Raw genomic sequence first — 26,917 nt, 5'->3', positions numbered from 1 at the left:
ACCAGCTTAAACCAGCCTAGGTTGGTTGGCTGGTTTTAGCTGGTCGACCAGCCTGGTTTTAGAGGGGTTTAGGCCATTTCCAGGCTGGTTTGCAGTCATTACCAGCCTGGTTTTAGCTGGTCAGGCTGGGAGATGACCAGCTAAAACCAGCTTGACCAGCCTAGGCAGGCTGGGTGCCCAGCCAAAACCAGCTATGTCCAGCTTAAACCAGGCTGGTTTTAGCTGGATTTAGTGGGTCATTTTCCAGCCTGACAAGCTAAGACCAGGCTGGAAATAGCTGAAAACCAGCCTGGAAATGGCCAAAACCCCTCTAAAACCAGGCTCGTCAACCAGCTAAAACCAGCCAACCAGCCTAGGCTGGTTTAAGCTGGATTTTTCAGCAGGGTTATCAGTATTGTATTTAAAAAATTTTAATTCTAATCAGAAAGTGTTTGTATTTTACAAATCGTCAACTATATTTGTCATACAAACCTAACTGGACACATTTCACATGTTTTTGCTGGGATGGCCAGTCAATTTGAGAAAACATTAATTATTTTGTATTCTACATAAAGACGTTTTGAGTTGCGATTACGCAATGACGTCATCACGCAAAGTAATATGTTAATAAGAACCTATTTATTGTGCATATGGATGTAATGTTTTAATATATAATACACGGCACCTCAAAGAGAGGAGACATGATGGGGTTATGCTTGTCAGATGCTACGTGATGACATCACTGATATGCAAATTAGCGCATGACGTCATCTGTCAACATTTCGCTACTTTTCGAGCAGGCTTTAGCTACTTTTCATTGGAAATTGTTGGCAACGCTGGTCTCAAGTGCAACGTCTTAGGATTACATAAGTGGATATTGTTAATAAATGACAGGATAAATGTGACCATAGACTACAAAACCAGTCATAAGTGTACATTTTTGGAAAATTGAGATTTATACATCCCTCAAAGGCTGAGTAAGTAAGTGTTTTGTTGATGTATACTTTGTTACACTCAAAAAATAATGTTTGCCATTAGTTTAAGCTGCTTATTTAAAATAAGCGGAAACAACACAATTTATTGAGTTTTAATTGGGGACAACTTAATTGTTTTATTATTAATGAACCTAAATTTGTTTAAACTAATAGGTTAACTTAATTCCTTCATGTTGTCCCAACACAAATCAATTGAGTAGGATAATATGATGTTTAGCTGAGATAGAATTACACTCAATTCAATCAATTAACGTGACTAATTTAAGCAGATTGAACATAAAAGAATTAAGTTTCCCTAAAATATCTGCAGCTTTGTTGTTGTTGTTGTTGTTGTTGTTGTTGTTGTTGTTGTTGTTGTTGTTGAACAAGCAGTTTTTTTGAGTATAAGCTACTTGAAAATCTGGAATCTGAGGGTTTAGAAATATCTAAATACTGAGAAAATTGCTTTGAAATTGTTTAAATAAAGTCCTTAGAAATACACATTATCATCAAACATTGATTCTGATATATTTAGAGTAGGAACTTTACAAAACAGGCAGTACAGTGGCTTAGTGGTTAGCACTGTTGCCTCACAGCAAGACAGTCGCTGGTTCGAGTCCTGGCTGGGTCAGTTGTCATTTCTGTGTGGAGTTTGCATGTTCTCTCCGTGTCGGCATGGGTTTCCTCCAGGTGCTTTGGTTTCCCCCATAGTCCAAACACATGCGCTATAGGTGAATTGGATGTACTAAATTGGTCGTAGTGTGTGAGTGAGTGAGTGAGTGAGTGAGTGTGTGTGTGTGTGTGAATGTGAGAGTGTATGGGTGTTTCCTAGTACTGGGATGCGGCTGGAAGGGCATCCGCTGCATGAAACATATGCCGGAATAGTTGGTGGTTCATTCCGCTGTGGCAACCCCTGATAAATAAGTGGACTAAGCCGAAGGAAACTGAATGAATGGATTTACATATTAATGGTACATTCTAAGGATTTTTGGCATAAAAGAAAATAATTTTGACCCATTTAGTGTATCTTTTGGTTATTTAGGTAAAAATATACCTGGCAACATAAACAATGTTGGGTAAGTTACTTCAGAAAAGTTATTATTTAGTAATTATATCATTTATAATTGTATTTAAACTACTTTTATAATTACTTTGTCTAAAAAGTAAATTGACTCAATACTACTTAAATCCATATAAATCTCAACACAGACACTAGGAAATGAGGTCTTTTTAGTTATATCAACAAAAAACACTTAAAAATATTATCTATATAACCAAAAATGTTTCAAATTATCAACACCACATTTCATAAATACATTATATTGACATGAATTTCCTAATTTGAATTAATTAAATTGTTTATTTTATCGTTTCTTAAGCATGTGCTGTTGTCTGACAAATCTAACCTTAAGTTGAAAAAATTAATTATGCAAAATATCAGAAAAAATAATATTATAATATATATATTACTGTATAAAAGGGGCGACGTAGGTAGGTAGTGCTGTCGCCTTACAGTAAGAAGGTAGCTGGTTCGAACCTCGGCTGGGTCAGCCCCTGTGTTGGCGTGGCTTTCCTCCAGGTGCTCCGGTTTCCCCCACGGTCCAAAGACACGTGGTACAGGTGAATTGGGTAAGCTAAATTGTCCGTAGTGTATGAGTGTGAATGAGTGTGTGTGGATGTTTCCCAGAGATGGGTTGCGGCTGGAAGGGCATCCGCTACGTAAAAAACGTGCTGGATAAGTTGGCGATTCATTCCGCTGTGGCGACCCCAGATTAATAAAGGGACTAAGCCGAAAAGAAAATGAATGAATGAATGTATAAAAGGCGGCACAGTGGCTCAAGGGTTAGCACTGTCACCTCAAAACAAGAAGGTTGCTGGTTCGAGTCCTGACAGGGTCAGTTGGCTTTTTTGTGTGAAGTTTGCATGTTCTCCACGTGTTGGCGTGGGTTGCCTCCGGGTTCTCCGGTTTCCCCCACGGTCCAAACACATGTGCTAAAGGTGAATTATAACTAAATTGGTCGTAGTGTATGAGTGTGTGAATGAGTGCAGCTGGAACGGCATCCGCTGTATAAAACATATGCTGGATGAGTTGGTGGTTCATTCCGCTGTGGCGACCCCTGAAGCTGATGAATAAAGTGACTAAGCCGAAGGAAAATGAATGAATGAATGTGTTTGTGTGTGTATATATATATATTGAAAAAATGAATTATTCTGCAAAATGCATTCGTATAACACAAAATACAGTTACTCTGCTTGTCCGAATAGAATTGTTGAATATAATTACAGTATTTAAAGCATGTATACAGTAAGTTACCATAATTAAACTACTTAAAAATACCTAAAACTCAATAGTAATAAGTTACTTTACTTTGTAACCACTGTAATTACACCCATCACTGAACATAACACAACAAAAGGGTTTGTGCTCCAGGGTTTACAAAAGTCAAACTTATTTATATTTAAAACAATATCAGATACTCCTATCTAAGTCTTGCTTTCTAAATTTTCTCACAGTTCCCCCTGTGGTCTCAGTAGTTTCACCTGAGGCACTTCTGAATAGGAAAAGTGTGGTTGAATGTTGGGCAAGGAGCTTCAGTCCTCCACAGATCATGTTCACCTGGACACGAGGGGGAAACAAAATACGGGAGCCCCAGAAGCTGCAAGTGAACCGAACGGAGGACGGACTTTATGATGCCGTCAGTTTTCTGACATTCATCCCTCAAATCTCCAACCAGAACACAAGCTTCGGCTGCCAGGTGCAACATTCGGCTCTGGTGAAGCCTGTCCTGGAGGAGTTCACACCACACATCACAGGTATATGCAACATTTGCTGGAAAATACATGTTATACTTCCATGTTTTGAACTCAATGCATTTCAGTTCTTATCCAAGTGTCTTTATTAGTTGAAGGATGTTGCAAATGCCAGAAGTATTTGATGCAGTTATATAACTTGTACAAGTTCTGTGACATTTCCCCATAAAGATAAAGATCAGAAGATAAGTAATTGATAAAGAAGATATGTAATTGGGCAGTATGGTGGTTCAGTGGTTAGCACTGTCACCTCTCAGCAAGAAGGTTTCTGGTTCAAGTTCCAGCTGGACCAGATGGCACTTCTGTATGGAGTTTGCATGTTCTCCCCATGTTGGCGTGGGTTTTCTCCGGGTGCTCCGGTTTACCCTTTTTACCTCGGCTTCTTCAACCTGCCCTTACAGGCAAACAATTAATGAACATTCACTTAAAATCCAGCTTGTTTAGTTTACCTTGCTGTTTAGTGAAAATACGGATTAAGGACTACGTTGAACATTGGTTCAAACCGAGCATTAGAATGGGGAAGGAAGGTGACTTTGAACGTGGCATGGTTGTTGGTGCCAGACAGGCTGGTCTGAGTATTTCAGAAACTGCTACTGGGATTTTCATGCACAACCATCTCTAGGGTTTACAGAGAATGGTCTGAACAAGAGAAAATATCCAGTGAGTGGCAGTTCTGTGGGAGCAAATGCCTTGTTTAGGTCAGAAAAGAATGGCCAGACTGGTTCCAGCTGATAGGAAGGTAACAGTAACTCAAATAACCACTCATTAATCCGAGGTCTGCAGAAGAGCATCTCTGAACGCACAACACGTCCAACTTTGAGGCGGATGGGCTACAAGCAACAGAAGACCACACCGGGTGCCACTCCTGTCAGCAGCTCACCAAAACTGGACAATAGAAGATTGGAGAAACGCCTGGTCTGATGAGTCTCGATTTCTGCTGCCACATTTGGATGGTCGGGTCAGAATTTGGCATTAACAACATGAAAGCTTGGATCAAACCTGCCTTGTATCAACGGTTCAGGCTGGTGGTGTAATAGTGTGGGGGATATTTTCTTGGCACACTTTTGACCCATTAGTACCAATTGGGCATCGTGTCAACGCCACAGCCTACCTGAGTAACGTTGCTGACCATGTCCATCCCTTTATGACCACAGTGTACACATCTTCTGACGGCAACTTTCAGCAAGATAACACGCCATGTCATAAAGCGCGAATCATCTCAGACTGTTTTCTTGAACATGACAGTGAGTTCACTGTACTCAAATGGCCTCCACAATCAACCGATCTCAATCCAATAGAGCACCTTTAGAATGTGGTGGAATGGGAAATTCGCATCATAGATGTGCAGCCGACAAATTACAGAATTAAGGCAGTTCTGAAGACAAAAGGGGGTCCAACCTGGTAGTAGTAAGGTGTACCTAATAAAGTGGCTGGTGAGTGTAGATTAATAAGGCTAGTCATTGTATGACAATAGTTTGTTCTTTAGACAATTGAAAAAATTGATATTGCTTAAGGGGGCTAATAATATTGACCTTAAAATGGTTTAAAAATAAATTAAAACTGCTTTTATTCTAGTCTAAATAAAACAAATAAGACTTTCTCCAGAAGAAAAAATATTATAGGAAATACTGTGTAAAATTTCTTGTTCTGTTAAACATATTTTGGGAAATATTTAAAAAAGAAAAATAGATTCACAGGAGAGCGAATAACTTAGACCTCAACTGGATGTACTTAATGAAATTTTCTGATTCTATTATATTTTAGTATTTTTCATTCACTTTTGCTCTCTCTCTCCTAGTTCTCCCAAAGGTCACTCTCTCTGTCGTCCCTTCATCTTCACACTCATCCTCACTCACCCTCTCCTGCGACGTCAGTGGATTTTACCCAAACAACATATCAGTTCTGTGGATCCACAATGGAAAGAATCTTCCAGAACTTCCGTTGTCCATCCAAAATGAGGATGGTACGTATAGGAGACATCAGTATCACACCCTGACCGAGGAGGAGAGGCGACGAGGAGGAGAGGTACAGTGTGTGGCCCTGCAACCCAGTGTGCAAGAACCTGCTAACGGAACCATTGACTTATCCACTGTTGACTCACGTGGTATGAATCAACAACTCATTACTTCTTATTTACAGTGTTCGGTAAAACTTTAGTTTAATTACCAATTATAAATGTTAACTAGTGGCTTATTAGTATTTATACAGTACATATTCCGCATGATCCCATGAATCCCAATATTTAAAACAACTACTAGCGTAATAACTATTAATAAGCAACAAACTACCCTACTGAAAATACCAGCTTAAACCAGCCTAGGCTGGATGGCTGGTTTTAGCTGGTCGACCAGCCTGGTTTTAGAGGGGTTTTGGCCATTTCCAGGCTGGTTTACAATCATTACCTGAAATAAAATAAAACAACTTTAATCTATTTAAATTGTCACAATTTGACTTGTGGTGTGTAATGATATGCAAAATGTACATTTTACTGCTCTGACCTCTTCCAGTGCAAAACCCAGGTCTGAACAAATCAGCCAAGGCTTCGGTAGCGATGATGATCATTTCACTCACACTTGTTTTCCTGCTTTGCTTTGGGTTTTCTTGGAAAAGAAGAGACGGTAAGTTTGATCACACACCAGTGACTTCAAAGATACCACTAGAAAGTTTTTTTTTTTGTTATTATCACTAATCATCTTTTTAATATTTGCTCAGCTCAGCATAGTTTCTAGCTGGAGATCACTGAGCTGAATGAAATGCTAACAATTTTACCTCTCTCTCTCTCAGAGAAGTTGAAGTCTCTAAACATCTCAGCAATCGTTCTGCCACCTAGGGTGGTTGTGGGTAAAAAAGGTAGAGTCACCATCAGTGTGGAAGGCAGGCTGGCAGAAAGAGTACAAACGACATGGTTTCTGAATGACATTCCCATCACAGACACTTCACACAAAGGTATCAGCCACCCAATTTCATTATGCATTCTCCTATTAAAGGGACAGTATTTGAAAATCTACTTCCCTCGGATCATTGAAATTGACATAATTCTTAAGTAGAACATTAAAGTAGATTTTCTTTACCTGCTCCTAATGATAATCAGAGGTCTTATGAAATAAAATGACCACTCATGACCACCACACATTATTTACAATAGTATTAGCTTTAATGCAGAGCCAGGGCATACAGTTCCTTAAAGCTTATAATATTATAAATATTGTTCAATTTCTTGCACAGACCGATAGTTTTGCTTCATAAGAGTGTAGAGGAGCCAGAGAAACTGATTTGGACCTGTTTATAGGGTCTCTACATTAACAATCTAAGCCTGTAGTCTAAAGCGCAGGTCTGGGATGTGCAATTCCACTTTCGCTATTTTAAGGATAGTAAAAACTGTCGGCGTGTCAGACGGATGATCTAAAAGGGTTGTCCTTATTCCCTTAATGAGATATAAATGTGTTTTTGACATAATATGCATTAAACCAATGAGAGCCACATCTCCCATTCCCTAAGAGAGAGTAGCAGTCATGCCATGATGCATTTGTTGCATGGAGGACTGTGTGCTTCACTATGAGGAAATAGATCTACAGACCATCTAACTGGATTCCACCAAAGCCCCCTAAGCTGATTAAGCAGGTGGCTTTTATATTTGTAAAGACAATCTTTTACATTTTTATCCTGTAATTTTTCATATTTAGACATATGTATGTGCTGCTGCTCATCCCTGTATGTGTAATAAGCAACATGTATGTGAGTTTAAGGAATACCCATCACTCTAAAAATAAAAAAACTGGGCCATTGACTTTAGACCTTTTTTAAGACCTGCCTTAAAATAGCCAACAATGCACCTTAACACACCTTTTTTTCGGTTCAGCATGCCAATGGGCACACAAATGAGCATAAATGCATTTGCTATTTAAACAATGCGGTGCAGGATGTGAAAATAATACCTGCACCAGGCTGAAACTAGCAACAACAAAAAACACTTGCATTGTGCCTAGTATTGCATGGTGATATGGTCGTATGGGTTTATTTGTAAACCCAAAAACATGTGACCATTGACTTGCATTATACAATTCACCAAGAACCACAGATGCAACATCAACAAAACACCAACATCTTAAATGACCTGAGGGTGAGGACATCAGCTGTAGATTTCCCAGCAGGTACACGTCATAAGACATTAATATTAGGTTAGATTTAGGTTGTGACGTCAGGTGATCAAAATTCAATGTCTATCCAGCATCTAAGGACAACTTTTATTTTGACGTCCAACAACAATGTGAAATATTTGAGATATATTGTTGATTTTAAGTTGGAAAGTGACCAAAATCTAACGTCAGGCCAACATTTGACAGGTATGGCAACCAAAATCAACATCTGATAGACGTCATAGTGGTAACGTCCACACAACGTCAAGCTGAAACATCATTTGACGTTGATTTTAGGTAGGACATTGACGTCAACATGACATTGGGTTCTGACATCAACCTGATTTTAATTTCCAAACAAAATGCAACGTCCCCACGACGTTTGGAGTACGTCTATCAGACATCATGTTGCTGATGTTGATCATGTTGACGTCATGTGCCTGCTGGGTTACTTTTTTAAGTCACTTTAATTAGCAACTGCAAGTGCTGTGAGAATATTTCCATGAATTTGAGTAAAAGAAATGCGACTGTTATGTCATCTAGAACTGTTTAATCACCTCACGCTTGTAATGGAGATTAAATGCAATGTTTCTACACTGGACAAATCAAATGCAGATAACAGTTACAGCTCTTGTAGATATGAAAGTGGTGGTTTTACACATGGGATATTTATTAACTTGTGCAAATAATTAACCTGCATAATCATTCATTGACTGTCTCTCTCTCTCTCTCTCTCTCTCTCTCTGCGTGTGCGCGCATGTGCGGATGTACGGGGTAGCTGGGAGGGCTGCGTGAGTGTTTGAGCGACTGGCGGCTTGTTTGAGTGAGTTTTCATTCATTTTCTCTTCTCTTTTTCTACAAGTGAGATTTAGTTTATAACATTTAATCATCTAGAGGTCGAGAACATGCCGGCAGATTCAGATGGGTTTGCTTCTTTAACAGCCCGACATGGTTGTAAATGTTTACCGGATGAATCAATCACCATTGAGGACTGTTTGACAGCTATAAGCGCAGAAATAGGCGCCAGGAATATATTATCGGCATCCAGAATGAACAAGGCAGTTGTTGTGTTTTTGAAGGAAGAGTCTATGGTTCATCACTTAGTTGAGGCCGGACTGTCTGTTGGCGATACTTTTTTACCCGTGTTACCACTGTCGAGCCCTTCAAAAAAAGTAACTCTCTCTAATGTGCCTCCATTCATCTCGAATGAATCACTCGAGCGGCTACTTAGCCGCTATGGCAAAATTGTGATGCCAATTAAAATGATCCCACTTGGGGTAAAAAACCCAGAATTAAAACACATTATGTCTTTTAGACGCCAAACTGCTATCATTTTAAATGCTGAATTCCAACACTTGGACGTCTCTGCAAAATTGACTCTGGCCGGTAAAGATTACACAATTTTTATCAGCACTGAGTCAATGAAATGCTTCTCTTGTGGGGTTTATGGTCATACAAAATTGAGATGTACAAATAATAAGATGACAAACCAAAATATAAATGTGAATGAGACTGAGCCGACCGCAATCGCGGAGCAAGTTGGCACAGAAAATGAAAATCAGAATGACAATAACGACACTGACCAACGGGCTGATTCAGATTCATTGTTAAAAGACGATGAAAGTCTGAAAGTGGATGCAGCGAATGAGACTGCAGGAGAGTGTTCGGTGAACACTGATGTATGCGCTGAAGTGCGCAGCGCGGCGAGCGGTGGAACCGCTGCTGCTGGAAACAGTGATGAACCGGAGCACCCCGCAGAGCTGAACGGGCTCGGGGAAGACGGGAAGCCTCGCGACTCGCGAGAGACTGATGGCCTGGTACTGGCTGAAGCTGATCAACTGTCCGAGAGTGGTGAGGCTCAGTCCATTGACATTAATTATGATAGTGAAGAATCATATGTGATGGATCTTGTTAATGACAATATAAAAGAAAGTCGTGTTGAAAAAAGACGCAATTCGCAAATAAAACCATCTTATTACACAGTACAAGAACTTAACAGTTTTCTTGATGAAACCTTTAATCAACGAAGGCCAAAAATAGAGAAGTATTTCCCAGATTTACAACTGTTTGTGGAATCCTGTGCTGTAGCAATGAGAAAAGCATCATTGGATGAGCTCGATAAACTTAAAAGATTCCGATTAAGGAAACATGTCACTACTGTTAAAAAAATGATTGATAATTTGGATTGAGAAAAAACAAACAGGACTAATGTGTAAGATTATATATTTTATTATTTGCATTCTTTTTGCCATGACAACCTTAAACATTGCGACTTTTAATGTTAACGGTTGTCGGAGCACCAAAAAGAGAGTTGCTTTATTTGATTATCTACGGCTCAAAAAGGCTGATGTTATTTTCTTGCAAGAAACGCATACAGACCATCAAAATCAGGCACAGTGGTATAGTGGGTGGAAGGGAAATGTTTTACTAAGCCATGGCACAAACCTTAGTGCTGGTGTAGCATTTCTTTTTTCCCCACATGTCAGTATGCAGTCAAATGCAATAGAAATAATACCTGGTCGTATATTGAGGGCTGATATTGTTATAGGAGATGCCTATTTCTCTTTTATTAATGTTTATGCACCAACTGTTGGTCATGACCGTCTTTCTTTCTTTAAAATACTTTCTGATGCCATATTACAGTGTCCTCGGGGTAATATGATTGTAATTGGAGGGGATTTTAATTGCACTATTGATTCACATCTGGACAGGAATCACAATGAACCTCATAATTCTTCTGCTGAGTGTTTAAAAAAAATAATTAATGAACATAAGTTAGTTGATGTGTGGAGGGAAGCTTTTCCTGGAGTCAGACAGTACACATGGTTAAAAAATAATTCAAATAATTTGTCAGGGGCAAGACTTGATCGGTTTTATGTTGAAAAGGGCACTAGAGGTAGGTTTTTTAATAGCTCGATTGCACCATCTTTCCTGTCTGATCATCACTTTGTATCAGTTGTTGTATCAGTCTCTCTTTCTAAGCCTTTTAAATCACATTGGCGTTTTAATAATAGATTATTGCAGGACTGCACTTTTATTCACTCTTTCAATCTTTTCTGGAAAGCTTGGAGAGAGGAGAGAAGTCATTTTCAGTCACTGAGTCAATGGTGGGATGTTGGAAAAACACAAATTAAGTCTTTTTGTCAGCAGTACACTGCCCATAATGCTGGAATGCTCAAAACAAGAATGAGGTCCCTCGAACAAGCTATACTTGGGCAAAGCAGTGACTGTACCAACAACTCAACTTTTACTGACTCTGTTGCAAACGATAAACTTCTTTTAAAGAATCTGTTGGAAGAAAAAGGAAAGGATGCCTTTCTGAGAACCAGGTTTGCACAACTGAATGATATGGATGCTCCCACATCTTTCTTTTTTGGACTTGAAAAGAAACCAAGGGAACAGAAAAGTCTTCATCAGCTGAAAATTCCAGGAGGGGGAGTGATAACTGATCAACAGGAGATTCAATCTTATGCCCTTTCATTTTATGAGGATTTATACTGTTCAGAGTTATGTGACGACACAGCAGTCAACTCACTGTTAAAGGAGGTATCAAAATTATCAGAAGAAGAACAAAATGACTTGGATAAGCCTTTGACTTTTGGAGAGCTTTCGCAAGCTGTCCAAGAAATGTGTTCGGGGAAGTCTCCCGGTCTGGATGGACTTACAGCGGAATTTTTTAAGGCGTTCTGGGAACTATTAGGTCAGGACATGTATGAAGTCTTTCTTGAATGCATTCATCAAGGCACCCTTCCTCTGAGCAGTAGAAGGGCTATTCTGACTCTGATCCCTAAAAAAGGAGACCTTGGATGTTTAAAGAACTGGCGGCCAGTATCACTAATATGTGTTGATTTTAAAATATTATCTAAATCTCTCACCAATAGACTTAAGCAATATATGGCCTCAGTTATTCACATGGACCAAACTTTTTGTGTTCCGAAAAGGACAATTTTTGATAATCTCTTCTTGATAAGAGATATGATTACTGTGGCCAAAATGCACAACATAGACATTGGGTTCCTTTCTTTGGATCAAGAAAAAGCTTTTGACAGAGTTGATCACCAGTATTTATTTAAAACGCTAGAAGCTTTTGGTTTTGGCTCTTATTTTGTGTCTCTCGTTAAGATGTTAAATAATAGAATTTTTAGCATGCTGAAGATAAATGGTTCATTAACCAGGCCTTTTCCCGTAACTAGAGGAATAAGGCAAGGGTGTCCTCTTTCTGGTCTTTTATATGCAATTTCTATTGAACCTTTACTAATATCACTCAGGAGGCAACTGAGCGGTTTTAATATTCCTAATAACCCTTCAGTCAAACTTACAGCTTATGCTGACGATGTAACAGTAGTTATAAAAGATTCAAAAGATGTTTCGATTTTAACTTCTTCTTTAAACACGTATCAGCAAGCATCATCAGCACGTATTAATTGGGAGAAATGTACATCCTTATTGTTGGGTGACTGGCAGGATGCAGGACCACCTAGTTTACCTCAGCAATGTAGCTGGGCCAAAGATGGGTTCAGAATCCTTGGAATATATTTTGGGACAAACGAATATACAGATAAGAACTGGCAAGGGTTAGCAGACAAGGTAATTTTAAGAATTCTTAAGTGGCGATGGATTCTTCCACACCTCTCCTTTAGAGGGAGATGTTTGGTCGTTAATAATTTAGCAGCTTCTATGCTATGGCACAAATTTACTGTTTTGGATCCGCCAAAAGAATTACTTTCTGGAGTACAAAAGGCATTTGTTAATTTTTTTTGGGATGGCTACCACTGGCTTCCTCCAGGTGTCCTTTATCTACCTGTGGCAGAGGGTGGTCAAGGGCTAATACACCTAGAGTCCAAGGTTTTGGCAATGAGGCTACAGTCACTACAAAAGCTTTTGTACAATTCTGAACCTGAGCCTTGGGTTGTATTTGGATCATATATACTGCAGAAAATTGGTGGATTCGGTATAGAAAAACAGTTGTTTTTAATGCAGAAGAATCTCCTGGAAAAAGTGCAATCATTGCCTTTTAGGTTTTATTTGGGATTGATCAAGTTTTGGAGTTGTTTTAAAATTTTGAGACATGAAGATGACCATTATGGTGTTTTAGAACCTCTTTTTTTCAATCCACTTTTTCAGTTAGACAATGTGCCATCTTCTTTAATTACTAAATGTCTGACTGCTGGCTTAACAAAAGTCATCGATCTGATTGATTTAAATGATGGCCAATGGAAACCAGCACATGTAATTGCCAGTCAAACTGGGATAAATTCATTAAGAATCGTAGAAGGTCTAATGAAGAATATTAGGGCAGCTTTTCCACAGAGTTTTACTGATTTTATTAATAATGTTCTACGGTGTGGTTTTATCCATAGGTCTTTTCCTGTACTTAAAGTTGTTTTTAAAGATTGGGAATCTGATGAGAATAACCAGATAAAATTGCTGAAAGGGTATGGTGCATTGGATTTTAATTGCATTGAGAAAAAGGTGTTATACCATATGTGTGTGAAAATTTCACAATTGGGTCAGTTGTTGCAAAGACCGGACACTAAATGGAGGTCTTGGCTTTCTGTTTCCACTGATATCCATCCATCTTGGAGGTTATTTTATAAGCCTCCTACCTCCAAAAGATGTGGAGACATTCAGTGGAGAATACTACATTGTATTATAGCCTCAAATTCTTTTGTGTCCAAGATTAATGAGACTGTTCAACCAGTATGTCCTTTTTGTAACCTTCTCGACAATGTCTTTCATATGTTCTGTGAATGTGTCAGACTTAAACCATTGCTTGAACTATTAGAGAACATGATTGTAAGATTAGGCTTTATTTTTTCTAATAGTCTATTCATTTTTGGTTGCAGATACAAGAAGTCTTGTCAGCAAAAATGCACACTTATCAATTTCTTAATTGGACAAGCTAAACTTGTGATTTTAAAATCTCATCAATGTAAAAATTCTGGTGAAAATGTAAACATAATTACTCTGTTTAAATCTCTAGTGGAGTCGCGAGTGGTGATTGAATATACATATTACAAACATGTCAATAATATTCTGTATTTTGAATGGAAATGGGGTATTGGAGGGGTTTTGGTGACTGTGTGTGATTCAGGAAAATTGGTGTTTAATTGGTAAAATGTTCGTTTTTCTTAAAAACTAAAAAAAAAAAAAAAAAAAAAAAAAGGAATATTTTATAACTTTTTGGATGATGTATTCAAAGAATTTTAATGTTTCATTAAAGGTGTTGTGAAAGTCAAAGTCTCTCTCTCTCTCTCTCTCTCTCTCTCTCTCTCTCTATCTATCAGAGAAGAAATATGGTGCTTTTCGCTCTGCGTCTTACACTTCCCGCAACTCTCATGTGTCTGTGTCGTCTGAGAAGAACCCTCTGCTGCCATCTAGTGCTTCGGGATATTACAAACTACACACGCAGATGCCACTGCGCTCGTCCTCCAACTCAAACAAGCAACTGTTCTCTTCCGTCACATTTATTCCGAGCCTGCCCGTTCACAAGGGCTCAGTCTTCAAATGCCAAGTCTCGTATAAAGGCAAAGACAAGATTGTGGCTGAGAGAGTGTCCGAAAAGTTCACTATTCTAGGTGAGAGAAATCTTTTGGTGTCATTTTGAAAAGCTGGTGTTTAGGAGTTGAGAAGATGTGTTCAAATTCAACTGATCAGAGCAAGATGCTAACTTAAAATTCAACAATTACAAAAAAAATTCTAAACATACAAGGTAAATAAGTGTAGTTTTTATTTTTAAATTCATCGTTCATTCATTATCTTTCAGCTTAGTCTCTTTATTCATCAGGGGTCGCCACAGTGAAATGAACTGCCACTGTTTTACACACTAGATGCCCTTCCAGCTGCAACTCAGTACTGGGAAACACCTATACACTCTCATTCACACACATACGGACAATTTAGCCTACCCAATTCACCTAAAGCGCATGTCTTTGGACTTGTGGGGGAAACAGGAGCACCCGGAGGAAACCCACGCGAACACGGGGAGAACATACAAACTCCACACAGAAATGCCAACTGCCCAGCTTGGACTCGAACCAGTGACCTTCTTGCTGTAAGGCGATAGTGCTAACCACTGAGCCACTGTGTCACCCTTTTAAATTCATTTATTCATTTTCTTTTTGGCTTAATCGCTTTACTAATCTGGGGTCGCCACAGCGGAATGAACCGCCAATTTATCCAGCATATGTTTTACACAGCAGATGCCCTTCCAGCTGCAACCCATCTCTGGGAATCATCCATACACACTCATACACTATAGACAATTTAGCTACCCAATTCACCTGTACCACATGTCTTTGGACTGTAGGGGAAACCGGAGAACCAACGCGAACACAGGGAAAACATGCAAACTCCACACAGAAATGCCAACTGACCCAGTAAACCAGTGATCTTCTTGCTGTGAGACGATAGTGCTAACCACTGAGCCACCGTGTCACCCTTAGTTTTAAATGTCTGTGTTGTATTAACCCAACATTGCGGTAAAATCAGGACAAACCCAGCTACTGGTTTAAAAAATTTAATTTAATTGATAAAATGAACCCAAAACAACCCAGTAGTTTTAGAGTGTGCTGTAAATTAAATCGTTATATATATATATATATATATATATATATATATATATATATGTTTAATACTGTAATGTACGCGTATAATACTATAGGATTTTATGAAAAGCAACTTGGATAATTTGGGTGCTCCGGTTTCCCCCACAGTCCAAAGACATGCGCTATAGGTGAATTGGATGAACTAAATTAGCTGTAGTGTGTGAATGTGAGAGTGTATGGGTGTTTCCCTGTAAAGGGTTGAGGCTGGAACGACTCTGCGTAAAACATATATCGGGATAGTTGGCGATTTATTCGGCTGTGACCCCTGATAAATAAGAGACTAAGCCAAAGGAAAATGAATAGCTGAATGAAGGATGATACAGGAGACGCAGTGGCACAGTAGGTAGTGCTGTTGTCTCAAAGCAAGAAGGTCACTGGTTCGAGCCTCGGCTGGGTCAGTTGGCGTTTCTGTGTGAAGTTTGCATGTTCTCCCTGCGTTCGTGTGGGTTTCCTCCGGGTGCTCCAATTTCCCCCACAGCCCAAAGATATGCGGTACAGCTGAATTGGGTAAGCTAAATTGTCCACAGTGTATGAGTGTGAATAAGTGTGTATGGATGTTTCCCAGAGATGGGTTGCAGCTGGAAGGGCATCCGCTGTGTAAAACATATGCTGTATAAGTTGGCGGTTCATTCCGCTGTGGCAACCCCGGATTAATAAAGTGACTAAGCCGAAAAGAAAATGAATGAATGGATGAGTGTGATACATATTCATAAATAAGATTTTTCTAAAGTTACTCGGATTATCTTTCAAAATAATGTTTAAGATTTTTGTGAAATTAAATCAAGCATCCTTCATTGCCAAAGCATGTATTATTACACATTACTTTCTTTACTCTCAGAAATGAAGATACAAAAACTAAAAACGTGTGCTGTTTGAAAAAATACCAGTGCCAGAACCCAGTGAAAAAACTGTTGTATGCTTATTTCTGTTGACGGTTTATTAAAATAACACTTTTATTCTATTTTCTAAACAGTTCATTAGAATAATGTCATTTACTCTAATTTGTGGACGTACTTTGGAAAAGGTACTTACTGTTTGTAACTTCCCCTTAGTCTAAAGGGTGATATACATTACTATTATAGAGTTTAATACAATGGTTTTACTAATTTAAATAATAATAAATTAAAAGAAGTAATATTTTATAATGTATTGCTCATAAACTGTAAGTATTTCTATGATCATATATTAAAATAAAAAGATTTGTGAACTTAAAAAAAAGGAAAGTTTTTAATTTGCTGTTGATTTAATCATGCTCAGCTCAGGCAGTGAATTTTTATTTTTTTATTTCTTAAATATTTCCCAAATTATGTTTAATAGAGCAAGGAATTTTTGACAGTATTTCCTATAATATTTTTTCTTCTGGAGAAAGTCTTGTTTGTTTTATTTCGGCTAAAATAAAAGCAGTTTTTAATTATTTTACAACCATTTTAGGATCAATATCATTAGCCCCCTTAAATAATACTTGATTTCTATTGTCTACAGAACAAACCACTGTTATACAATGACTTGCCTAATTACTTGCCACTAATTTGACTCTCAAATGCAGTATATTAGTGAATTTATAATAAATAACATCAAATTTTACATTTTTGGGTGCGCAAATTAACCAGTATTTTATTAACTAAATTTTTTTTTAGCATGAAATTTGACCCATATATGTTGACCCAATCTTGGTGAGGGATCACCCTATTGCAGGGGTCACCAATCTTGTTCCTGGAGGGCCGGTGCCCCACAGAGTTTAGCTCCAACTCTAATCAAACACACCTGAACAAGCTAATCAAGGTCTTACTAGGTATACTTGAAACATCCAGGCAGGTGTGTTAAGGCAAGTTGGAGCTAAACTCTGCAGGGACACCGGCCCTCCAGGACCGAGATTGGTGACTCCTGCCCTATTGCTTACACCTCCTTCTTCCTGTTTAAAGTCTTTTTGTTCTCTTTTAGACTGTAAAACAAATCTCTAATATCAGTTTGTTTATGAAGTTAGTATTCCCTCTTTGTCTAGCACCACCTGAAGTTTCAGAGATCCAGTTTTCGGAGCCCAATGAGGAAGGAGGTATCGATCTCATACAGCACACACATTCAAATGATAGAAATGCATCCTTACGTAAAGATAATACAGTAACGGCTCTTGTCCTCAGGTGTTGTGACAATGGCAGCACATGCGTCTCATTTTCATCCAGACATCATCACGTTCCGCTGGTTCTGTGAGGGAGGCGAGCTGAGCCCTGTGTCCATGCCGCAGGCGCTGGCAGCGCCTCGGCCCGACGCTGAAGGCTTCTTCTCAGCCATGAGTCAGTGCCGGCTGCCCAAAGCAGAGCTGGAAAGAGGAGAAACCAGAGTGTGGGTCACCGTTCACCACACGGCCCTCAAACAGCCAATCACACGCCAGACTAGAGGTAGAGGAAAACATCTAATGTCTTACTTGATGGGATAAAATGCATCAGTAGTTAAATTTTTGGTAACACTTTGTAATAACAGTACATGAATAAGGATGTTCTAATGTGTAAACGAAATGTACTTATTTATGAACTGATTATAAGTTAAGGCATTCGCTAATCAAAAACTAATTTTAACTACATAGTGAGTCACGTGAATAAGGACTACCTTAATTACTTGTTGGTTCATGTTTGTTAATGAATGTATTGATTAACACTTCAGTTTCAACTAAATGTAACCCGCTCTATGAGAAAGAAAATTAATTGAAAGACCAACGTGAACTCCTGGCCTGTTTATGTATCATTATGTCATGACTTTACTTAGAGGGGACTTATTATTAACTCGTTCTTAACAAATACTTAAGCGCAACGATCATGCACATCCGTCGAGTATGTGTTTACGTTAAAAAAACAATAGATGTGTTTAGTCTACATCATAATGAACAGGATCACTTTCGTCATAATACATAAATATATATATTTACTCACCGGCCACTTTATTAGGTACACCTTACTAGTACCGGTTTGGGCGCCCTTTTGTCTTCAGAACTGCATTAATCCTTTGTGGCATAGATTCAACAAGGTATTGGAAATATTCCTCTGAGATTTTGCTCTGTATTAACATGATAGCATCACACAGTTGCTGCAGATTTGTCGGCTCGATGCAAATCTCCCGTTTCAACACATCCCAAAGGTGCTCTATTGGATTGAGATCTGGTGACTGTGGAGGCCATTTGAGTACAGTGAACTCATTGTCATGTTCAAGAAACCAGTCTGAGATGATTCGCGCTTTATGACATGGTGTGTTATCCTGCTGGAAGTAGCCATCAGAAGATGGGTACACTGTGGTCATAAAGGGATGGACATGGCCAGCAACAATACTTAGGTAGGCTGTGGCGTTGATACAATGCTCAATTCGGTACTAATGGGCCCAAAGTGTGCCAAGAAAATATCCCCCACACCATTACACTACTACCACCAGCCTGAAATGTTGATTCAAGGCAGGATGGATTCATGCTTTCATGTTGCTAACGCCAAATTCTGACCTGACCATCCGAATGTGGCAGCAGAAATCGAGAGTCATCAGACAAGACGTTTTTCCAGTCTTATATTGTCCAATTTTGGTGAGCCTGTGTGAATTGTAGCCTCAGTTTCCCGTTCTTAGCTGACAGGTGTGGTCTTCTTCTGTTAACGTGCAGTTGGACAGGTGTACCTAATAAAGTGGCCAGAGAGTGCATATTAAGCAATGCAGTTAGTGTCGGCGGGATAGTTCTGTTCTGGGCGAAACTCCATGTGGCATGGATGTACGGAGTAGAAAAAGCAGCTGCAAGCTCATGTAAATGCCAGAGAAATAAGACTGATTACCACATACTTGGCTAACACTACTGTATGAACTGACATCAGAAGTGAGCTAGGAGGAGATTGGGTAGGTGGAGGGAGCGTAGAATTGGTAAGCAGCTCAGAGCTGAAGAGAGACTGGATGTATCATTTCAATGCTCCACTGTGAAAGGTGTCATAACCGGTTTGATTCAGGTCCTGAACAGTTTACTGTCAGCTAATGCAAGCTTAACTGATGGATCCACTACTAATGTGATGCTGCATTATAAACACAGGGGTTGATCAGTTATTAAGAATGAATAAACAATAACGTGGCCTATTGTACCGTTTATTTTTGAAGAATTTTTGCAAATGAAATTAAATTAAATTTAATTTAAATATGTTTTTAATATATAAATAACATTATTTTTCTTTTTAGGATTCATAAAACAGCCTAGTATTTCAGAAATCCTCTCCTGTCCTGTTGCATCTGCTATGGAGGGGCGTTTGACCCTCGCCTGTGAAATAACTGGTTTCTACCCTCCGGAAATCTCCATCAAATGGCTGCATTTGAGAGGGAACGAGATTGAGGATGGAGACGACAGCGAAGAGGAAATCAAAGATGGAGCTGAGGTCTGGGGGCCGCTGCAAACTCTGCCCAGGACATTTCGAGCTAAAGCTTTACTTAAAGACGCGAATGAGACGACGAGAGGAGGCCAGATCATCTGCAGAGTTTCACACTGCTGCCTCCTGAAGCCTGTGGACAGAGTCTGGAGAAATACTCACGCCGGTAAATTAAAAAATAATATACAGTCGAAGTCAAAATTATTCGCTCTCCTGCATAGGCGGAGCGTGTGTAAGGCTGGGGAAGGCCACGGAGATAGCAGCAAAGAAAAAAACTGCATTGAAAACATGTAACGGGTGTAATATGGCGGAATATGAATGTAGTTTAATGTTGATGATTAACACTTTAGCTATTGTAAGTTTGTCAATCAAATTTAAAGTCCCCCTCCGCACAAAAAATGGAACTGCCCAACCCCTCACGTTGCACTGATGAGCGCTGTTTATTACTGGAGTTAGCAGCTGCTCTGAAAACCAAACCAACCAAACCACACTCTATTATTATTATTATTACTTTATTATTATCATTATTATTGGTAATCGTAATAAAAGCAACAGAGAGTACTAATTTAATTTGAAACTGCATACAGTAAGTAATAAATATTTAATAAATAAGATTATTTAACAATTAATTTTTCATATTTAATAAATGCCGCCTTGATGAACAGAATAATTTTAATTAGATTTTCAAATAAAAGTAATAATAATAAAAATAATTTACTGTGCGTGTTGAATATAAATGACGTTTGTTGATAGGCGGTGCTATTGTTGAAACCTCTTCTCGGTCGGTCGCAAATCTTTTTAAATGCATTAAAGGGAAGCGCATATCTTAGCCTCACCCTGGAGTTTGTTCACCCTCCGCCTATGCTCTCCTGTGAATATTTTTTCTCCTCATTGTAAGAGGCTAAATTATTATATGCGTTTGTTTACATGACAAAACATGTATTTTTGACTCAAGAAAATCCATACTGACTCCAAAGGCAGATACTGATAAGATCAGGGCCTGGTATGTGGACTTTGGGGTCATCAAATATTTCCCAGATGATGTTTAACAGATTCAGGAATTTTTCACAGTATTTCCTATAATATTTTTTCTTCTGGAGAAAGTCTTATTTGTTTTATTTCGGCTAGAATAAAAGCAGTTTGAATTTTTTTTAAAACCATTTTAAGGTTAATAAATAACTTGCCTTGAGGTTAATAACTAACTTGCCTAACAATAACTTGCCTAAGTACCCTAACCTGCCTAATTAACCTAGTTAAGACTTTAAATGTCACTTTAAGCTGAATACTAGTATCTTAAAAAATATCTAGTCAAATATTATTTACTGTCATCATGACAAAGATAAAATAAATCAGTTATTAGAAATGAGTTATTAAAACTATTATATTTAGAAATGTGTTGAAAAAATCAGCTCTTTTCACATTTATACATTTAGCAGATGTTGAAGCGACTTACACACTCATAAAAATATTTATATTTTATGTATTCTGATTGCCTATAAAATTTCCATCCATTTGGATTACATGCTTTTAAAATAGCTGAACTAAGAAACATAATGTGATTGATATTTAATTAATTAATAATTTATAAAAACCAGATTTATGCAATAATATCATCAATAAGTGCAATTTGTTTTAAATTTATTAGTAAGTCCAAATCATTTAAATTTAATCTATTGTGTGGAGTATGGAGCTACGTAAAACTTTCCCCTGATTATTAAGACATGCGGTATAAGTAAATTGGATGGACTAAATTGGCTGTAAGGCGACGCAGTGGCGCAGTAGGTAGTGCAGTCACCTCACAGCAAGAAGGTCGCTGGTTCGAGCCTCGGCTGGGTCAGTTGGCATTTCTGTGTGGAGTTGGCGTGGGTTTCCTCCGGGTGCTCCGGTTTCCCCCACAGTCCAAAGACGTATGGTACAGGTGAATTGGGTAGGCTAAATTGTCCATAGTGTATGAGTGTGAATGAATGTGTATGGATGTTTCCCACAGATGGGTTGCAGCTGGAAGGGCATCCGCTGTGTAAAACATATGCTGTATAAGTTGGCGGTTCATTCCGCTGTGACGACCCCAGATTAATAAAGGGACTAAGCCGAAAAGAAAATTAATGAATGATGAAATTGGCTGTAGTGTATGAGTGTGTGTGTGTGTGAATGAGTGTGTATGGGTGTTTCTCAATACTGGGTTGCGGCTGTAAAGGCATCCACTGTGTGAAACATATGCTGGAATAGTTGGCGGTTCATTTCGCTGTGGCTACACCTGATAAATAAGGGAGTAAACGGAAGGAAAACGAATGAGTTTACATGTTAGAGTGAACTATTCCTTTTAGTGTATTATTTAAAATAAGCTTAATTTATAAATATCTAACTGACCAGTTACCACCAAAAAATAAGCGTGGCTGTTTCTCTTCTCAAAAAGACATTTAAAAGCATTCATGTAGAGATTAGCTGGTTTATTTCCAATTATGACTTCTAAAGGTATGTCAGTCGTGTGGTTTAAGAAGTCACGAGCATTATTAATAATTTAATTTTATGCATGATGCAAGATGTTAAAAAGAAGCAGCCAAAAACATATCTAGGGTCATGATTGAAAATGGTATTTAAGGGACAGTTCTTTAAATCTTTATAAGTTTATTTCTTCTGGTGATATTTTGAAAAATGTTGGTTAATGGCACCTATTGACTTCCAGAGCAGGGGAAAAATACTATTAATAAAATAAAAATAATATAAATCAATGGGTGCCATCAACCAGCATTTTTCAAACTATCTGCTTTTGTGTTTAACAGAGGAAACTCAAATAGGTTTTAATCAAAGGAGTAAATGAGGACAGAGATTTTATTTTTGGGTGAACTATCCCTTTAAGGCGTATATTTACTCATTTTAACAATGCTAAAGTACTGCTGTAAACAGTAGAGATTTTAGCATGTAAACTTTAGCTGCTTCCAGACTTAGTTAGAAAGCAGATTTTATCGGGTTTGCTGGTCGAATGCATCTGAAAAGTCACAAAAGATCACCTATTCTCCATCTGCTGATCTAACGTGATCATTATGGGATGTGAACGCACAACTAAACAATGTGTTCCTACTTGCTTTATTGTTGTTTTTAACAAAACAAAAGGCAGATTATGATCAGAATACTGATTGTCATCCATATCCTCTTTATATTTTTCAGAAGAGACACATTTGAACTTGTTATTGCCAAGTGGAAACAGCGAGGTGTCTTGGCTTGTGATCTGATCAAGATTACGAGCAATTTTGACATGATCACCTAGCAACCACATAGCAACATACTCAAAACAAATTTACAAATGCATTGAGGGTGCATTGAACTTGCAAACTCTGCACTCCATCTAAATAAATAGGCTCATTTTACAACTCCCCTAGACTTAAACTGTACAGTTTTATTGTTTTTGAATACGTTAAGCTGATCTCAGTGTCTGGCAGAAGCACTTTTAGCTTAGCTTAGCATAGATCATTGAATCAGATTAGACCATTAGCATATCACTCAAAAACTGACCAAAGAGTTTTGTTGTTTCCTAACAAGCTTGACTCTTCTGTAGTTACATTGTGTAGTAAAACTAACAGAAAATGAAAAGTTCCTATGTTCTAGGCTGATATGGCTATAGGAACTATGCTCTCATTTTGGCATAATAATCAAGAAACTTTGCTGCCATAGCTTCAGAAGGTGCTGGACTATTTTCAGGTGCTGTGATCTTTTTTTTTGAGTGATATGCTAATGGTCTAATCCGATTCAATGATCTATGCTAAGCTAAGCTAAAAGTGCTTTTGAATGGATTCAAAAATAGCAAAACTCAACTGTATAACTCTAGGTGTGTTGTAAAATGAGCCATTCTTTTACATCATGTTAGCAGTGTGCTAACATATGTTATTAGCTTGCTAAATGTTAGCAATGTTTTAAAAGCTTTTATCAATTTCTCTGACATTTCCTTCAAACTTATTTCCCTTATTTTCACTTTTGGGCATGGCAATAATAAGAAAATAATCAAAACTCTGTTTATTTTTTTAGCGAGATGCTTATAATCCGATTCAATGATCTATGCTAAGCTAAGCTAAAAGTGCTTCTGCAAGACCCAAAAATTGGCTGAATGGGTATAAAAATAGTAAAACTCACCTGTTTAGCGCTAGGTGTGTTGTAAAATGAGCCTATTTTATTTAAAGTCATGTTAGCAGTGTGCTAAATCACGTTATTAACTTGATAAATCATGTTAGCAATGTGTTAAAAGCTATTATCAAATTTCTCTGACATTCCCTTCTAACTTATTTCCCTTATTTTCACTTTTGGGCATGAAAATGATCAAAACTCTGGTTATTTTTGAGTGAGATGCTAATGGTTTAATCCGAATCAATGATCTATGCTAAGCTAAGCTAAAAGTGCTCCTGCCAGACCCAAAGATTGGCTGAATGGATATATAAATGGTAAAACTCAACTGTTTAACGCTCGGTGTGTTGTAAAATGAGCCTATTTTCTTTTAAGTCATGCCAGCATTGTGCTAAATCATGTTATTAACTTGATAAATCATGTTAGCAATGTGTTAAAAACTGTTATCAAAATTTCTCTGACAATCCCTTCTAACTTATTTCCTATATTTTCACTTTTGGGCATGGCAATAATAATGAAATTATCAAAACTCTGGTTATTTTTGAGTGAGATGCTAATGGTCTAATCCAATTCAATGATCTATGCTAAGCTAAGCTAAAAGTGCTCCCGCCAGACACAGAGATTGGGTGAATGGATTCGAAAATGGTAAAACTCAAGTAGTAAAAAATTTGCTGCCTTAAATGTTTTAGTTGAATCAAATTAGCTTTCTAGTCATCTCAAGTTGCATCCATCAAACGGACTAAAAATAATAGTTAAACTTTATATAACTTAACAAATTTAGTTAACCCGATTAACTTATTAAAATAAGTTAAAGCAAAATAAAACTGTTTGTTATCTTGACTTTAATTTTACAGTGTAGTAAAGTAAAATGAGCCTATTTTCCTTTAACTTGTTCTCACTTTTGTCTATCTCCGTTTTGTTTATCAGTGGCTCCATCGATCCCTCCATCTCTGTCTGTTCACTGGAGCAGTGATGGTGTGGGAGTTTTCTCCATTGTTCTCTGTGGAGGAAAGCCCTCGGCTGAAGTGCTCTGGGCAGCTGGCGGCTCGACTCTCTCCAAGCTTCAGTCAAAAGAGAGAGAGAGAGAAAACAATGAGGGGAAGCTGGAGCTCAAGAGCATTTGTGCTTTGGTGAGGTCTACAGGACGACAGGACAGCGAGAGTCGCAGAGGACATGCACGTAGTATGTACAGCAATATTTATTACAACAACACGATGGAAAGAAGGGTTGTTATAGTTTTGTGTTTAGTTTTCATTATTTAATACTCTTATAATTTAAATATAAATGTTATTTAAAGATTTAAAGTTTAGTTTTAGTTAGGTTCATTAATGGTTTTGTTCGATTAAGTTTCATTTTTATTTTGCGAACACATTTCTATTTAGTTTTTATATATTTCGTTTCAGAAACAGGACAAACATCAGTTTAGTGATTTGTACAGCTTAAATTAACTCTTAAATCTAGTGCCAACCTCTTATTAATAAAATAAGATAATTGTTTGAACAGGTCAGCACGGTGGCTCAGTGGTTATCACTGTTGCCTCACAGCAAGAAGGTCGCTGGTTCGAGTCCCGGCTGAGACAGTTGGCATTTCTGTGTGGAGTTTGCATGTTCTCCCTGTGTTTGTGTGGGTTTCCTTCATGTGCTCCTGTTTCCCCCACAGTCCAAAGACATGCATGAACTAAATTGGCCATAGTGTGTAAGTGTGTGTCTGAATGCAAGAGTGTATGGGTGTTTCCCAGTACTGGGTTGGAGTTGGAAGGGCATCCGCTGCTTAAAACATATGATGGAATAGTTGGCGGTTCATTCCGCTGTGGCGACCCCTGACAAATAAGGGAATAAGCCGAGGGAAAATGGAAGTGTTTGAACAGACACTGAACCCAAAACCATATAAAGCGACTTAAACATAACAATATGAACTTCTTCATATTAAAGATTATATATAGTTAAAACGCCTGATTTACTTTTTTGGCAGAACACAATCAACGTTTATATCCTCCTGAGACCCATAGAATTTTTTTTCTTTTATTCAGTGATTTCCTACATCCATTGGGTTTAAAAAAATTAGAGTTTTTACATTTTGTTTTTTATTTTTAATAATAAAAAAGCATGTCCACTGTAGTGGACCACAGGACCATTTTAGTTCAAAACGACCACCAAACTCAGACAACAAAACTGTACAGATATGGCTGTAAAGGGATAATAATCCAATATTAAAGGGCACCTCTGGTAAAAAATCTACTTTTCAAGCTGTTTGGACAGACATATGTGCATGTATGGTGTATAGACCGTCATATTTGGGTGATATAAACACACCCAGTGCTTTTTTTTCAATTTAACAACATAAAAAACGGTGGACCAATTGGAGCTGTTTTCAAACCGACCGCAACTTTACGTAGGAGAGCGGTCCCCCCGCCCACCAATATTGATTGACAGGCGCGTCATCATATCCTCAGTTTGTTGATTCACGTCCGCCATTTTCAGCGTGAGTCGAAGCGATATCACTAAAGGAACACGCTAGCTCTATTTTTAGATGCAGGGCTTATTGGGCTCAACACAAGATCAATATTCTCCACATTATCGCTCTAATCTGAATTATTGGTTGTATCTTTAGGTAGGTTTGCAAACATGTGTACTTCTCATTGAGTCTACCTTATACTTCAGCCGTTTGCATTTCTCGCGATCCCAGAAGCTCCCTGTGATCTTAACTAGCATGCGTTTTAGAATACTAAACATAGGTTTCTATCAGGGTACACTCAAGTCGACGGCTGGGCGCCGCGGACCGCTGCAGAAACCTTTGTTTAGAATTTAAAAATGCGTGGCGCGACGATTCGGGACACTTCATGTATCTGCCGCGCCACAGAGAGTGTCTGGTGTGCCGTGTTGCGGCTTCGAGCGGTGCATCCAGTGCCTCAGTCAAAGTTA

The 26,917-nt window shown here is 38.2% G+C and overlaps 1 protein-coding gene across 1 annotated transcript in view; it reads left to right on the top strand.

Annotated features, from left to right (window-relative positions):
- Nucleotides 1–26,917, top strand: part of si:ch211-180a12.2 (uncharacterized) — a 35,616-nt gene that overhangs the window by 3,478 nt on the left and 5,221 nt on the right. The window contains exons 3-11 of the mRNA XM_056469490.1: nt 3,468–3,767; nt 5,563–5,868; nt 6,272–6,382; nt 6,549–6,710; nt 14,188–14,478; nt 17,510–17,560; nt 17,646–17,903; nt 19,699–20,049; nt 24,924–25,178. Coding sequence (XP_056325465.1) covers nt 3,468–3,767; nt 5,563–5,868; nt 6,272–6,382; nt 6,549–6,710; nt 14,188–14,478; nt 17,510–17,560; nt 17,646–17,903; nt 19,699–20,049; nt 24,924–25,178 — 2,085 coding nt within the window. The remainder of the gene's footprint in view (nt 1–3,467; nt 3,768–5,562; nt 5,869–6,271; nt 6,383–6,548; nt 6,711–14,187; nt 14,479–17,509; nt 17,561–17,645; nt 17,904–19,698; nt 20,050–24,923; nt 25,179–26,917) is intronic.

This window comes from Danio aesculapii, chromosome 12 (genome assembly GCF_903798145.1).
Source record: "Danio aesculapii chromosome 12, fDanAes4.1, whole genome shotgun sequence".
Classification (NCBI taxonomy): Eukaryota; Metazoa; Chordata; class Actinopteri; order Cypriniformes; family Danionidae; genus Danio; species Danio aesculapii.
Note: the sequence above shows the minus strand (reverse complement) of the source record. Positions and strands in the feature narration are given on the sequence as shown.